The sequence below is a fragment of the Triturus cristatus genome, chromosome 6, assembly GCF_964204655.1.
Source record: "Triturus cristatus chromosome 6, aTriCri1.1, whole genome shotgun sequence".
Taxonomy (NCBI): Eukaryota; Metazoa; Chordata; class Amphibia; order Caudata; family Salamandridae; genus Triturus; species Triturus cristatus.
In genome coordinates this window covers 1,394,684,941-1,394,700,737 of record NC_140589.1, presented here as the reverse complement: position 1 = coordinate 1,394,700,737, position 15,797 = coordinate 1,394,684,941, and the positions used below count along the sequence as shown (strand labels likewise).

Here is a 15,797-nt window from a genome sequence, read left to right as displayed (position 1 = left end):
GCTCTGGTGATTTCACAGTTGCATTAGATGGAAAGGGGGAGCCGTTTTTTGGTGCAGAAGCAGACTCTTAGCACACACCCAGCTGCTTACCATGTGGAATCATGCACAGTATTTACAAGCGACTGGGGTTTGAGGTTTCAGCCAGTAATGCAAATACATTCAGCATCACTAAGGCTGGTTGCCCTTGCTGGAATGTAGGCAGCCACCCAGGTTACACGTGGTGGTGGTCTGAAAAAGCAGTTTGGACATGTGCTGTTTTCAGAATCTGAAAAGTGGATTCATAATGTATTTTTCTTTTCCAGAGGGGGAGAAAAAGGTGAATGCTCAATTGGTCACTTGCATACTTTGTGGTCTGGTCCACTTTATCTCTAAAAGATTTTAAAAAATTAGTTATTAATTTCTCAAGGATCTTGAGATGTGGTAATTGATTTTTAGTGTTTTTAAAAAAAAAAAAAAATACGCTTACCGTAAAAAAAAAGTTTCAAAGAAAAAATAAAAAAAAGTTGAGAGGTAAGGTTGGCTCTTATAAGAGCCGTTGGGTTCATACAGGGATGGAGGAAAGAAAGAATGGGAGTATTATGAGCGTCTACAAACATGCTGGTCTATCTTATTGTTAATAAGGGTAAGACTGATCTCCCCAAAAACAATAAGACCACCACATTTTGTACACCTCATTTCAACGCTCCCAAATCGAGGGTTGATGTCCACAGGAGAAGAAAAAGGTGATGCTCCCACATCAGAGGAAGGGCTCAGCTGAGCTGCCGATGATGTACTCGGCTGAGCATCTGAGGCTGGGCTCTGGTGACTTACTGAAGGGTTTTCTTCAGCATGTCGAGCAAAGGTCCTTGGGTGTCTGTCCTGGAGGTGTCTCTTCATAGAGTGATTTCCAAAGGAGTATTTCCTCCTTGGATTTCCTCTTGATAAAACACGACCACAAAGTTTGCAAGTGACCAATGGAGCATTCACCTTTTTCTCCCCCTCTGGAAAAGTGAAATACTCCCATACAAAAGAAGTCTTTTGTTTCCTCCTTCTCTGGATCATGGTGGTGCTGCTGGCCTCACTCTCAGAAGAGGTCTGCTGTTCTGCCATTGTATCCCAATGTCAATCCAGCTCCTGCTCCTAGAGAATCACAAGCAGAAATGAGGGGAATGGGTGTGGTGTGGGAAGAATCTGGAACTGAAAGTAGTTTCAACCAATGAAAAGTGTTCTTTCAAGCAGTAATGAGGGGAATGGGTGTGGTGTGGGAAGTTTCTGGAAGTGAAAGTAATTTCAACCAATAAAAAGTGTTCTTTGTAAGTCACATGACCTGCCGTGCGCGCACGTGACGCTTACGGTGCGCTTACGCAGCGCGTATGTCACACTCGCGCATGCGCATTACATGCCCCTGCGTAACCGCGACGTTGCTTCCGGGTGTACGCATACGTCACGCACGTATTGCGTATCGCGCATGCGCATTACACGCCCCTGCGTACCCGCGACGTTGCTTCCGGGTGTACGCGTACGTCACTCATGTACGCGCACCATACTTATGACGTACGAAGCGCGTACCGTCAGCTTACCGTACGCGCACGGAAAAAAATGCATAAAAAAAAAAAAAAAAAAAAAACTTTCCATAATGCAGGATATAGTACATATATTATTTTATACAACGGGTTACAAAAAATGACAAAAAAAAATTTGCATTTAAAAAACCGTACAAATTCACTGAAAAAAACATGGGTATCACACACGTTATAGTTAGAAATTAGCATTTTAAAAACCTTGCAAATTCACTGAAAAAACCATGGGTTTCACACATGTTATAGTTAGGGATTAGCATTTAAAAAACCTTGCAAATTCACTGAAAAAACCATAGGTTTCACACACGTTATAGTTAGGAATTAGCATTTAAAAAACCTTAGAAATTCAATGAAAAAACCAAAGGTTTCACACATGTTATAGTTAGCTGGACATTTCACTCGTAAAAAACCAATGAAATTTCCCCGTTATAGTTAGTTCAGCTAACTATAACTCGCGCGCCCGCAATGCACTACTGATGACGTCACATATTACATCACTCATGACATGGTCACTGACATCACTCATGACATCACTGATGACATCTCAAATGACATCACTGATGACATCACTGATGACATCATCCTTGTGAAATAGTAGCAGACCTCTTCTTCCCCTAATATAACCTTTAATACACACATTTAAAAAAATGAAACTAAAATGTTCGAAAAAATGAACATATCAATATCAGTTACAACAACCTATTCAGTAATTCTAAGAACCACATACACATCCACTCATTCACCAACAGTCCTATACAGTCACTCATACATGTACTCACTCATCATATGTATTCATACACCTATACATCCTGTTACACAACGCCACTCATCCATAGAGTTACTCACACACAAAGTCACTCATGCTAATAAAGAATCAAACATCCATTTACTTGCATATACAGTTATACACACACCACCACACCTACTTCTACAGAAACTTACACATACTTTGTCTTTTAAACAATCACTTATAGAAACACATACTTATTCATACAGGAACTCTTTCAATCTCTTACTCTCACATATACTCAGTTATATACACCAAAAGACACATATAACAGTTAAAAACATATGTAGTTACTCATGGAGACACTATTGAGACAGTCTTTTACTCACTAACACACCTTTACACATACTCATCCACCCATATAGTCATGCACACATGCTGTCTTCAACACATACAGTGAGTCACTCATTCATGCACCTATGCACTACGTAATACCCCCCACCGAACCATGCAGACACTCAGACTGATACTCAAAAAACCAACTAATAACCTATATTGACTCCCATGTAGCTACTCACCAACCCATGCAGCCACTTATACGCAAAGTGAGAGACTGATACAGATATTTACATATTTAAACATTACTCACTAAGCCATGTATTCACTATGATACATTTTAACAATCAGTTACACAATACATTTTTCAAAAAAAATCATCCATTTAGACACTTATATACCCATTTGATCTTCCATCGAGCTTGAGATATACTTATATAAAACCTATTTAATTTTCAGAAAAACACACATTCACTGGATGATGTCATCAGTGATGTCATCAGTGATGTCATTTGAGATGTCATCAGTGATGTCATGAGTGATGTCAGTGACCATGTCATGAGTGATGTAATATGTGACGTCATCAGTAGTGCATTGCGGGCGCGCGAGTTATAGTTAGCTGAACTAACTATAACGGGGAAATTTCATTGTTTTTTTACGAGTGAAATGTCCAGCTAACTATAACATGTGTGAAACCTTTGGTTTTTTTATTGAATATATATATATATATATACACACAGACACACCCCTATATATACACACACACATATATACACACACACACACACGCATGTATATGTATGGAGAAGCCTCTTATCAATTGAAATGGTTTTGAAATGCTTCCACAGCCTCCAACAGAAGTATGTCTCCCCGGTTGTGCCTGGTGACCATAAACACAATAAGGCACTCAATATACCATGTATATTTTAGTATTATGCCAGGGCCACCATTATGCCAATAATGAGCACAGTTATGCCTGAGATGAACACTTATGATGGGCAGCAGCAAATACTTCAGGTGGTCTTTGACACTGGGGATAGCTTCCGGGGGTGGCCAATCTCTATCAGGGAGGAACACAGCTACAGATACACAAGTAAAAGACACATAAATGTGCATACATGCATGTAGACACAAAAATGCACATTTAAACAAATAGATACACACACACAGATAGATAGATACACATGCATGCCACACCCATTTCCTGTGAAACAAGTGAGTGAGTCTGTTTCCTGTCTATGATCTTAATTCAACCTGTCCTCGCCGCCTGGGCCTTTTTTTACACACTAGACTCACACTTTTCCATTTTGGCACCTGTCCTACTGCACTGAAACAACTCCACTCTGGCTACTGATGTCACACGTATTTCCAGCCTAGTGCTCACACGCACATTGTGACTGAGTAGCCGCAAAAATTGAACAATCTCGTTGCAATTTTGCTACATTGAGAGTGGAGACAGGTGGCCATGTTAAAGGCCCTGCAGACCTTCACATGTGTTAGTGTGGACCCTACTAATATGGGCTTGACAGGCTGCCAATCCAATGGTTTGGAGATGAGCAGTGCTACCTTCTTCAGTGTGCCCAAATCCTCTGAATGACAGACTGGGCTTCATTTCCACAGGCCACTGTCAGGGTTTAGGCAAGCCACCAGCAGCTCCTGAGCTATTAATTGGAGACTGCTGCATTAGTCTCACCATTACAAGCGTCAGCACTAGCATCCAAGTTGGCTATGACTGAAGTCAGAATACTAAATTAGCTGGGGCGGAGTAATGGTGAGTCTTTTTATATCTAGGACAGGATTATAATGATGAATCTGTTCATGGAATCTGGTCTTGGACCTTGTAAATCCCTCTTTCAAGGACTATCTGAAGAAGGAAAAGACTACAGCACATTCGGTAGGGTGCCACTGACCTTGCAAATGTGTAATGCTGTGTGTGGCCGTTCGATTAATGTATATTTGCTTCCTATGCAAAAGAAGCTATTTTTAAAGCTAAGGTTATGCCCAGATGTGAGTCCCCTGCTCTCTGCGCCACTGGATTTAAGCTAGCCTGGCTGATGATGGGTGATACCCCGAAACAGGTTCCAGGATCCTGGTCTCCAGCCTAGGGAGGACCTGGCCTGGCAGTCCGGGCTGGACTGTTCCCATGGTAACAGGGTCAAGACTGATTTGCATATGGCAGGGTCCAAACTGGGGTGACGTGGCGAGTAAAATAACAACGGTTTAAACCCAGATCTGTGACTAGGGGTGAGTGTTTGAAAAGTTTCAACACTGGCCATCGTATTATTTTGTGATGTTGCTATTTTTAGAACTGCCTGATGCCAGTCTTCCCTCCCTTGTGGCCAATACATTTAGGAAGTGTTGTCCCAGATCTAATCTTTGATCACCGTCTCATCTTTTTGCTGTTCCTCTTAATAGATGGGAAAAGAGACCGTTCTCCTGTCTGGGAGAACAGCTGAAAACTTTCATGCTGTAGGTTTTTTTCTCTGCCCAGCTCAACTCCATAATTCTGTATTACAAAGGCCGTTCGGGGCCGCCATGAGACCCTCTAGTTAGTGTATACGCCTTAGCTCCATAAAAACAGTTAGATCAGAAGCGTCATGGCAAAATACAGTCGAGTCACGTATACCACTTTAGTCGAAAGGCACGATTTCACAAAGATTTAGGCCAGCTTCGTGGACGCTTTCAAGTGAACATTAAAGAGATCAGGCTTGCCATAACTGGTAGGAGGCTTCTCAGGGGATGGGAAGGTTGTTAGCAGAAACGATAAAAGCAACACCACATAACGCCCTCTAGCCCTTTGAGACTTTGAGGCACACACATGATTTTTCCACGAAGAGCCCCGGGGTGCCTAGAATGTCGGCACGCGGTCCGCAGCGTTAGCAGTCTCCCAGCGGCAGCTCTCATTTGCTCGGAGCAAATTGGAATTGAGCGTTTTTTTCATCGACAAGGATCGTCGCAAAATAATTTTGTCCACACGATGGCAGTACATACTAGGGAATGGATACGCCAGCGCAAAGTAAGCCGCATTCTTTCTACTTTTTTGTTTGCTATGGGTAGGCACTCTTTCAACAAGAATCTAAATTCCGCCTTGTAAGAGAGGACTGGTGAAGCAAAACAGCATCAACCTAATCTGAACAAAACGAGAAGCGTTTTTTTTTTTTTTAACACAGGACAGTTTGTCTTAATGCGTTTACACACAAAACGACTATCAATTGCCATGCAAAGGAGAACACGGTCTCCTCAGCCTCCTTTTGAAGCTCTACAGTTAAATAATTTGCAGAGAGCGTTAGCTGAGTGTGCCATTGACCCTTCAGGATGGGGCACTCTCACGACAGGAGGGCCTCTCGTGCCTGCTGGAGAGGGCTGGCGTCGGTAACCAATATTTCCAGAGTAGCCGAGTGCCCCGGTCCTAATGTGGCATCTTCAGGCAGGGCAGGTTTTAAGCTAACACGATTTGACGTTCTGGGGTTCCTAGCTTGGACGCTTCTTTTATTTCTTCCGAATGTAGATTTGCTTTTCCCTTTTAAAATCGAGATCACGAAAGATAATAGGAACTAAAAGCAATTCATTCTACTTTAAAGCAGGATGGACCCCATTATCTATTATACTATCTTTTAACCTGGTATATTTAATTTAGAATAATATCAGCAATGTCTATCTATTTATGTAGCAGGTGCCAAAAAAGAACAGTAATTCGGAACTTGCATAAAACATTTTTTTTCTTCTTCATTGCTGCCTGGGTGCGCTCTATCCTTCTGACCCTCCATCACCCCGGGAGCCCTCACCTTGCACAGGAGGTGCACCTGTGCCCAATCATGTCCCTTCTCTTTTTGAAAAGTGTGATGTGTTACATGATATTCAGCGGCAGGGTGGACCAGTGTCCAATTTGAACTTCATTTGGCTGATGAAGGGTGCAATATTTAGACCCCTAGCTCTTCCCGGGACTCCCGTCACCCACATCCCAGGTAACAAAAGTGGTCTCCGGCTACTTTAAGTGGGAGACAAGCAATGTCCCCTCTCTTTGAAGAGGGACAATGGTCCAGATTCACAAAGCTAAATTTGGTCGTGAACATAAGTTTACGACTAAAATTATTTACTTACGTCTACCAGGATTTCACAAGGAGATTCCTAGCAGGCGTAAGCCCATTTATGTGTGAGGAGATTTCTGTCACAAATGCAGAGTTCTCTGCCTCCTTAAATCCAACTCATGGCATGAGAAAGTGGGGTATCCAAGGCATGCTTAGTCATGGCAACTTGTGAATGTCCACAAACATAGATGTTCGTCGACATACGCAAACTTCTCTCATCCCCCTTTCCACTCTGAAATGATTCAGACTCTTAACTATTGAGAACAAGATAGCACAAGGACTGCCACATGGCCTTCCCCGGAGAAAGATCGGAAATCTTTGCCTGATTCAACTTCCCAGGAGTATGTCTGTGAATTACAGAAAGTCGAAACATTACATGGAGATCTCCACCTGTAATTATCGTACTTTCTTTGTGAATAAGGCTCCTTATCTGTCCAGAAACTGGTGGTCCCATTTTATCTCTAGAATTTCCTTCCATTCTAATGTTCCCAGATGACTCCATGTTGCAGGGCCCACATGGTCCATAAATACCACTAAACCCAATCTCCATCCAGGCAGGACTGTTCTTACTGTCCATATCCCCATCATCTCTGTACTTTTACTCAGGATTCTCTTTCTATTGTTCCTGGGTTTCTCCTTACCCCTTTCTTCTCCAGAGACCTTTACCTTTCCGACAAGGCTAGTCTCCCTTGCCTCCACCTCCTCTGTAGATAGACTTCATGCTGCAGTGTACGGTCTCATGCAAGCCCTCACTCATAGGATGGCTTCACTTTCTTGACAAGGGTTTTTTTGACTCCTTTTTGGGTTTCCCCTGCCTCTCGGAACCAAAGGTTTCCTCAAGGCCTCTTCATGGGTCTCTCCAGGAAGACCATACCATGCAGTGCAAGCCTATAAACTATATCTTCTGTTAGGAGTCAATTTTTGCTGAAAACCAGATTCCTTCTTTCCTCCCACTTTCCTTTTTCCTCCAAATATTTTTTTTATTACAAACATACATAGCACAGATTTTAACTTTTGTTTCCACTTATACCTCCATTCCAGTTTTCCTTCAAAATGTATGAAGATTGCCACAGCTGTGGAAAATATTTTAAGGATTCTGTCAGCTGTGTTGATCTGTTATAAAACTAAATTTTATGTTATCCTTTCTGGTGGACTACTCTATGTAGTGGACTTCTGCTACTCGAACTGTGGACATTTCTTTGGAAAGGCTATCTCCGATCTCCAGGTACGTCTAGTTAAAAGTTTTTCCTGCATGCTGTATCACTTGTGTGTGTGAGTCATACATTACCCTGAGCACACAATATTGGTAGATTGCTGTTCGTTTCTTGATTTGCGATACTGTTTATTATGTACTGTTTTTTGTGTTTTAGATTTACCGACTGTACAGCTCTCAGACTACTTCTGGGCCTAACAACAAAAAAATGAATACATCAAAAATAGGGCACCCAGTTTTATGGTATTTATTTTTTGGACATTTCCGTCTGTATTTATCCATATTTATTTTTTGTTAATTTTATCTGTATTTATCCATATTTATTTTGGGTTTTGTGAAAACATTATGCTGTAATTAGTACATTTCCATATTTATTTATCCGATAAATATGCACTCATACTTGAATCTCTGCCAAGCTTCAATGCTGTGAACACCCACAGAAGATAAATTAATGCACTTATATGAAAATCTGCACATTTCAGTATTAACCTTGTGCATATCTACTGGTGCTAAAGACTCTTTACTAAAATTCCTTTCTTTTTTAACCCCCTTACCTATCAATCTACACAGCTATTGACCTCACAGTCATGGCAGACAGTATTTAGAATTACTCAAAAAGCAACCCAACTTCCGTTTTTATCCACATTTAAAAATAAATACAGATAAGAAAAGAAATGTTTTCTGTCTGTATTTATCTGTAAAAATCAGTAAAAATGGAAAGCAGGCAGCCTTATTATAAAAGGAATTACCAATGTCAATGTTATTCATTATATAACCCTCGGATGAATGAATAGCTGAACTGACCCTACAAGAATTTGTACCTATAATCTCCAGGTGTTTGTGTTGCACTAAACTCACTGAGCAATCTCAATATTAGAGGTAACAGATGCCTCCATGCCACAATAAACCACAGTGTTCCATTACTGGGTTTTTAGTGAGCAACTTAACAGATGCTGGGTCTTGTACTACTGGTTCACACAAACCGGACTAGGTATCAGACATCAATAGATTGTAAGAATGCTCCAAACTGAACCCTTGTGTTCCTTCTGAGGTAGAGCGATACCAAAGGGGATGATGGACGGAGCGCTTGAGCAAATCAAACACTCTCCCCCAGTCAACTGATCTGGGTTTAATCCATCATCATTCTTTAGCTCACTTCACCACCCCAGTTCAGACATGGCCATATGCAAATCAGTCTGACCCTGTGCCTCATGGGAACAGTCCAGCCCGAACTGCCAAGCCATGTCTTCCCTGGACCGGAAATAAGCATCCTGGGACCGGTTACGGGTTCATAACCCTCGTCATCCAGGCTATCTTGAATCCAGTAGTAAAGTGAGCAAGGGACACATGTCTGGGCATACCTTGCCAACTTAGGGCGAACAAAGCGATACCAAAGGGGATGATGGACGGAGCGCTTGAGCAAATCAAACACTCACCCCCAGTCAACTGATCTGGGTTTAATCCATCATCATTCTTTAGCTCACTCCACCACCCCAGTTCAGACATGGCCATATGCAAATCAGTCTGACCCTGTGCCTTACGGGAACAGTCCAGCCCGAACTGCCAAGCCATGTCTTCCCTGGACCGGAAACAAGCATCCTGGGACCGGTTTCGGGTTCATAACCCTCGTCAGCCAGGCTATCTTGAATCCAGTGGTAAAGTGAGCAAGGTAGAAGCACCTAGTGATATTGGGATTCAGATAAGATGACGACTTTGGGAGCAAACATAGCTGTGCGTTCTGACAACACTGATTCCAGTAAGGGATTTCCTTCTTTAGAATCAAGAGCTTTGGCTTTACCTTGTTTTTTTTATCATTCATTAAATAAAATGTCGGTCATAAAAGGCAATGTGGAATCATAGCAGTGGAGTGCATGACTAGTGAGTTTAACTAGAATACATATACATCGCATATATATTGCTTTACACCATACCCATTTGTTACTCCTAGCAACATCTCTACAAAAATAATACATTAATAGTCCTTCAAAACTACATTATATTTCAATATAAACGTAGTGTTTTGTTTTTTCAGAACTCTCAATATTAGCATGTAGACAGGTTTTAAACACTCCAAATTTGGGCATGTAAGGGCACATCCTCAAAGTAGCCAACATCACTTTGCATACTGGAACTTGTAGTTTCACCGTTCTTATTATATGTGTTGGCTTAAATGGCACTGCATACAACATACCAAAAATCCATGATTATCTGAAAAGGTTGTATGTGACATTACCCAGCCCCATATCTCTTCAGCTGTCCTCATGATACCTCAGATAAGCTATGTGGTGCATAGCTGCCAAGTTTCCCAGGTCCATGCATGATGTAATGGTCCAGTCCAGGGATTTTTTGTTTGAATTTTGGGACTTGTAGTCCTGGTTTGTAATGAAATAAGACTACAAGTCCTAGAATCCAAAGAAAAAACCTGGGTTGGAGCAGCACATCACGCATGGGCCTGGGAAACCTGCCAGGCCAGGGCTGGTGATGAAAAAAAAAAGATACTTGGAGATAAGATGATTGCCTAGTATAACAAAAATAACTACTAGGTCGATGTTATGTGGGACAGCTTTATCAATGTTAGTCCAACAAAACTTAGAACAATGGTATTTTTGAGCCAATACGTACAATGCTAAAAGTAATCACACAAATCCCAGAGTGCAACATGCTGTTGCATAAAAAACACACGACTGTCTTAGGGCATCACAATTTCCTTAGGGGCACTTGGCAGTAATGCCAATGCCTACAATGTTAAGTGAGGAATTTGAGATTAATCAGATTTCCTTGATATGCAGTCACTGACTTAGTCTCTAGCCCACATGTTTTTTTTTTTTAAATTAACACTCCAAGATTTGTCAACGCACACCATGTTTTTATTTAAAAAGACCCGCTCCCCGCGAGTTGAGAAATATTACGAGGTGCGTGGAGAACGGCTCAATGCTAATTGGCCCTATGCCAAGCGAAATTGACCCCCCCCCCCCCCCCCGCTCCTAACTAGCAATATTTAAACGTGAAACTAACTACAAGTCCCAGAACACGATGAGAAAATGGGTGTAAAGCCAAGACTGGCTGAAAGCTTCACACATGACCCGGCGCCACTTCGCAGCTGACAGAACGCAGGATTTCGGGCGCTGCTCGGCTGGTTCCAAAGTCTCTCATTTCCCAGCAGGCCATGCGTCCTGCTTTCCAGCCCTCGCCGCCTCTCCAGACGGGCCACTGACAGACTGTTCCGATATCACTCATTGGCGGCTGCTGTTCTGCCACGGTACTGTATTGATTGTCATGTCTGAGTTGTTTGCACGAGGGCCGTCTCTTTATACTGTTTAATGTGCCGGGCCAATAACCTGCTGATCACTCAGCTCGCGCGGCTGGGCCTATCAATGTCCGCCAGTGTTGCTGTAATTAACCTGATATCGTCGCTGCCTGACCCGCACAGCCCCCCGGCTTCAAAATCAATACCTGGATTGGCGGAGCTAACAGAGAGCCTGATTCAGCTGCCATTTCAGCTTCTCCGCCATTTATTTATTCAATGGAGTGGAATCATTATCAAGTTATTTTGCTCAACCTCCTGCCCCTTCTTAATTCTTCCGATCGATTAGAAAATCAAGCCTCCTTAGAGCAGCGCCTGGCATAGCAAATGTTGGGGGGAAGCAGCCATTTATTCTCCCTAAGTCAATTTGACTTGCTAGTTTCGTTTATTTGTTTTGTGTAAGACCAAACATGTCACCTCACACCGGGCCACGTAAAGGCTCTTTTGCCATAAGATGTAAACAGATAATTCAGCCAAACAAACTGGGTTAGAAATTCAGGGAGTCTAGACTTTTTACCCAACATTTAATGGTTTACAGAACCTTCAGGGTTCTCCAGTCCGTGTGATATGAGCTCTCCAAGATTTTAGTTTTTGTTGCAATATGCATTTTTTAATCCAGTTGATCCACTCTAAAATAAGGACTGCAAGTCACAGAATGATAGAGAAAAACTGGACAGGATGAGCTACTTAAGCACAGACCAGTGAAATATAAGAGCCCTGTAGTAAATATCCTCCCTCACGCTTTATCACACTTAAGTCGACAGACAGTCATCACAAAAAAGGAGTCCAAACAAGGTGAAACACATCTTTGAGAGATGGCTGAAAATGTGATGTTAACGTGAACCTGTAATTAGATTCTGGCATAATTTTTGAGCTTTACATTGGAACTCATGTGGCTAAACAGTAGGTGATCCTAGTTCAATGTCTGCATACTCCCAACTTTTGCGTCTGTGTTTATTTCTGGGTGATGGGTGTGTTTGATGCGCAGATTGCTAATAGCAATGTTTCCGCATGTAATTTATTAAGCACACAAGGTATTATTTGTAAAATATTTACCAGGGAAATCACTGTCCTAAAGTTCTGGGAATCCACCGAATACTAAGCATGGCTTTTAACTTGGCATGAACTCTGTGTTGATGCTATCATACCTGGAAAGAGGCCCAGTCCTCTCTCCCATTTTCAGCTTTTGTTCTGTCTTTATAGCCAACAGCACTTCTTGGATTTGTAGATTTGCTCTCCTCTTTTTGCTATGAGCCTATGGGTGCCAGCATCCCTGTCTCTGCTGGATAGAAAATCAGGACTGGCTGTAACTGACCCACATGACTGGAGCTATTTGGCTGCTTTGGTACCCTAGAGATCTCAAGTTTCCCATTTTCACGTAGGTGTAGCTCATCCAGTTCAGGTCTTTTCTTTGAATTGTGGGTTTTTGTGGTCCTAGTTGTATAAGGGGTTAAACTACAAATCTCAACACACAACAGTAAAATCCTGGACTGGATGCGCTCATTCATGGAATGGGAAATTTGAGAGCTTAATTATCCGTTTATCGTTTTTTTAACTCATAAGCCAATTTGTACAATTCCTTTGCATAACATACTTATTTTGATTTCATGAACATAGGGCTTGTCCTCTAAAGTGTTAGGGAAGTGGAGGCTGATTGACGTACTCTAGATTATATGACTAATATACTGTGACTACCAAACCCTAGTAGTTGGTCTGATCAATTGTTCAAGTCTATAAGTTGAAAGAATATTAATAGCTCTCTCATAGTTTCACATAACGGATATGAGTCGGGCACCCACTGGCGTTTTTATCTTTTTATTTCTGTTAAATACCCACCTTAAAGTAAACACAGATCTATAAGTAAATACCAGACTTCAAAGGAAATAAATAGAGTATCGGAAGATCTCACACAAGAGAGATTGAACACACATTTCTACTGCCTATTGTAGGGAATTTCCAGTCCCAGTTTTTTGTACTGATGTAGCTGTGATTGAATGTCATGAAAGAAAGTTATTGCAATAGTACAAAAGAGGTCCTTAGGGCAGCCCATCCTAGAACTCTTTTTTTTTATTTTTTGTATTCCTCAAAATAATGCTTCAACTGCAGTGCATCATGTGAAAGTTCACCCTGGGTCACATCTAGTGCAATGATCTTGTTGCATACAATTCCTTTGCAAAGAGCACATGTTTGATATTGAGAGAGAAAGAAGCTGCTTGTTCTTAATCACCAGGGCTGACAACGTTTGTCTATTTATTCTCTTTTCAGTTTCCATTTCCTGCTGTAGATTGAGTGGGAAGCAGACCCCATTGCTTCTTCCCACCCATAGGATTCCTTCCCTTTTCTCCACCCTTATTAGTGGCCTCTGATTCTGTAGTCCTTCTGTGGGGCCCCCACCCCTTCCAGGAGCTCTGAATGAGGTTTATCAATCAATCAAGCGGTATTACTAAAGCGCTGCTTCTCACCCGAGAGGGTATCCAGGCGCTTAATGATAAAAAATAAAGGCGCTATGGTGTGGTGTTAGTCAAAGAGCCAGGTTTTGAGTGCCTTCCTGAGGTGGGTCAGCAAGGGTGAAGTACGGAGGGTAAGGGCGTTCCCCTCCACCTTATGCAGGAGATCTGTAAAATCCTGCACGTACTCTAGAGCTCTCTCCGACTGGGATGCAGCTCGGGCATCCTAACTTTTTTGGCCTCGGTACTTTTCCCGGTGATCTATCTATCTGCTCTGTTTGTTAAGGAAACCTGCACTACTGTTTGCCTCTCTCTGTCTAGATTGTGCATTAGTGACACTTGTGAATGACTTTTCACTATAGAAAATTGGGATTATTGGCTTTGCCAGTGTTTGTTTCTCACTTGCCACAACACCAAGATTGCTTCCAATAACAAACGGTAAAAATAGACTCGCTGGAAATCTTCCACTGGCTTTAGAGGTTGTTATCGAATGCGTGTCATGGGCTTCCTGGAACTGCTAATATGTAACCTTTCAACTGTGATTTTCAGCCTCCGGGGAAAGAAAAGATCAGCTACAAGCAGACAGAACAGCAAACTCGACTTCAGGCATGGTGAGTACGTATTTTTTTCTCACAATATTTTGTCGTTTTTTTTCTTCACAGTATTAGGCTATTTTTTTTCTGGTAAAGAACAGGCCCTTGTATTCACTTGAAGGCCAAGACAAAGATGCCAAAAATAATTTATGCAGGTTACATACATGGAAGTCTGATACTTCCTCGTAGCCCTGCTTTTATTAAGAGGAGTGGAGAGAAATGCTTTTATTAAGAGGAGTGTATAGAAATCTAAAAATAGTAGAATGCATAGGAAAAAAACGTAGCGGGTGCACTCCCCATGTAGGGGGAGAACACCCCTTACTTTATCATCCAAAAATGTTGGTATTTCTGTATGCTTATGCATTTTGCCCCTAAACATAACGCTGTCCTAATTTTATGAATCAAAATATCCCTTTTATTCTCTGAAATTTAATTTACGATTACCTCCTGCCTTCCCCACTGACTGTCCTACGAAAAGTATTTTGGGACATGGTTGCTGAGCCTCAGCGGGAGAATTTGGTGACCTCATTGCCCTTTGACTGTGGACAGTGAAATGCTTACTAGTGTCTACTTTGAAAGATTATTTCTCTAGTGCTTTGGCCACCTTAAGACTGTCCCAAAGCACATAACTTGAGTGACCTCTCCCAATTGTTAGGTCTTCTTGGACTTGCACTAGTTGTGACCAAATTCCTCTCTTTAGCTTTGCTGTAGTTCTTCCGTACCGTTGGGGTCGCATGGATTGGCCAGGCTGATTTTAAGGGCAGGAGGATCGCTAGGGGTAGGAATGCTCCCAAACTCACCGCTACTTCCCTCCTACCCAGAGCACCCAGTATCAACTCTCTACCCTTGTGTTTGATAGATGGAAATCGTATTTTTTATTGAGTTGACTTATAAATTAGATAAGAGCTGATGTGCCGTAGCGACATATTCGTTATAACGCAACACAAAATATTTATGATAGTTCCTGTTTTGAGTTAAGTGTGCATTGTCAAGATAAAAGTGGAAACAAAAATGGCTTTTGTATGATGGAGTTAAAAGCTATTAAAAGGCAAACAGTACAGAATGGAACGCAATGGTGCAAGCTTTTGTCATACATAGAACTGAAAGCAACAGCAGTTAAAGCGTACTTCACCTACATAGAACAGGCATATGCAGTGCAAAATACCTTTGTCCTTGAGCATCTTGGAGGTCTCATAGTGAAGAAATCTAACTAGCAGAAAAGGGAAGTTGTGCGACAGTGTACACATGACTGGTATGACCCCATATGCAGTATTCTGTCTAGTTCTAAATGTATTTATATCAGCAGATGGAAATTACGTTTAATGACCAACCATGCCCTGTTCTTATATATGCTTACTGTAACAGAATTATACCAGTGAAATTACAAAGAAAAAATTGTCTGTCATGTTAAAACGCAATAAACCTTCATGTAATCCAGAGCAGAGAACAATGGTAACAGAAGAAATATAATTTAATAATCATTGGAGGGGTGCATTCTATTCCGTAAGAGTTTACACAACTATTAGCAGC

General features: G+C 41.7%; 1 protein-coding gene across 2 annotated transcripts in view; it reads left to right on the top strand.

Annotated features, from left to right (window-relative positions):
* Positions 1-10,936: 10,936 nt before the first annotated feature.
* LOC146821451 (uncharacterized) overlaps positions 10,937-15,797 on the top strand; it is a 314,989-nt gene continuing 310,128 nt past the window's right edge. The window contains exons 1-2 of one of the 2 annotated variants that reach the window (XM_085612405.1): positions 10,937-11,182; positions 14,224-14,285. In XM_085612405.1, the coding sequence (XP_085468531.1) occupies positions 11,002-11,182; positions 14,224-14,285 (243 nt within the window). In that variant the 5' untranslated portion in view covers positions 10,937-11,001. The remainder of the gene's footprint in view (positions 11,183-14,223; positions 14,286-15,797) is intronic. The other variant, XM_085612404.1, reaches the window with a different exon arrangement.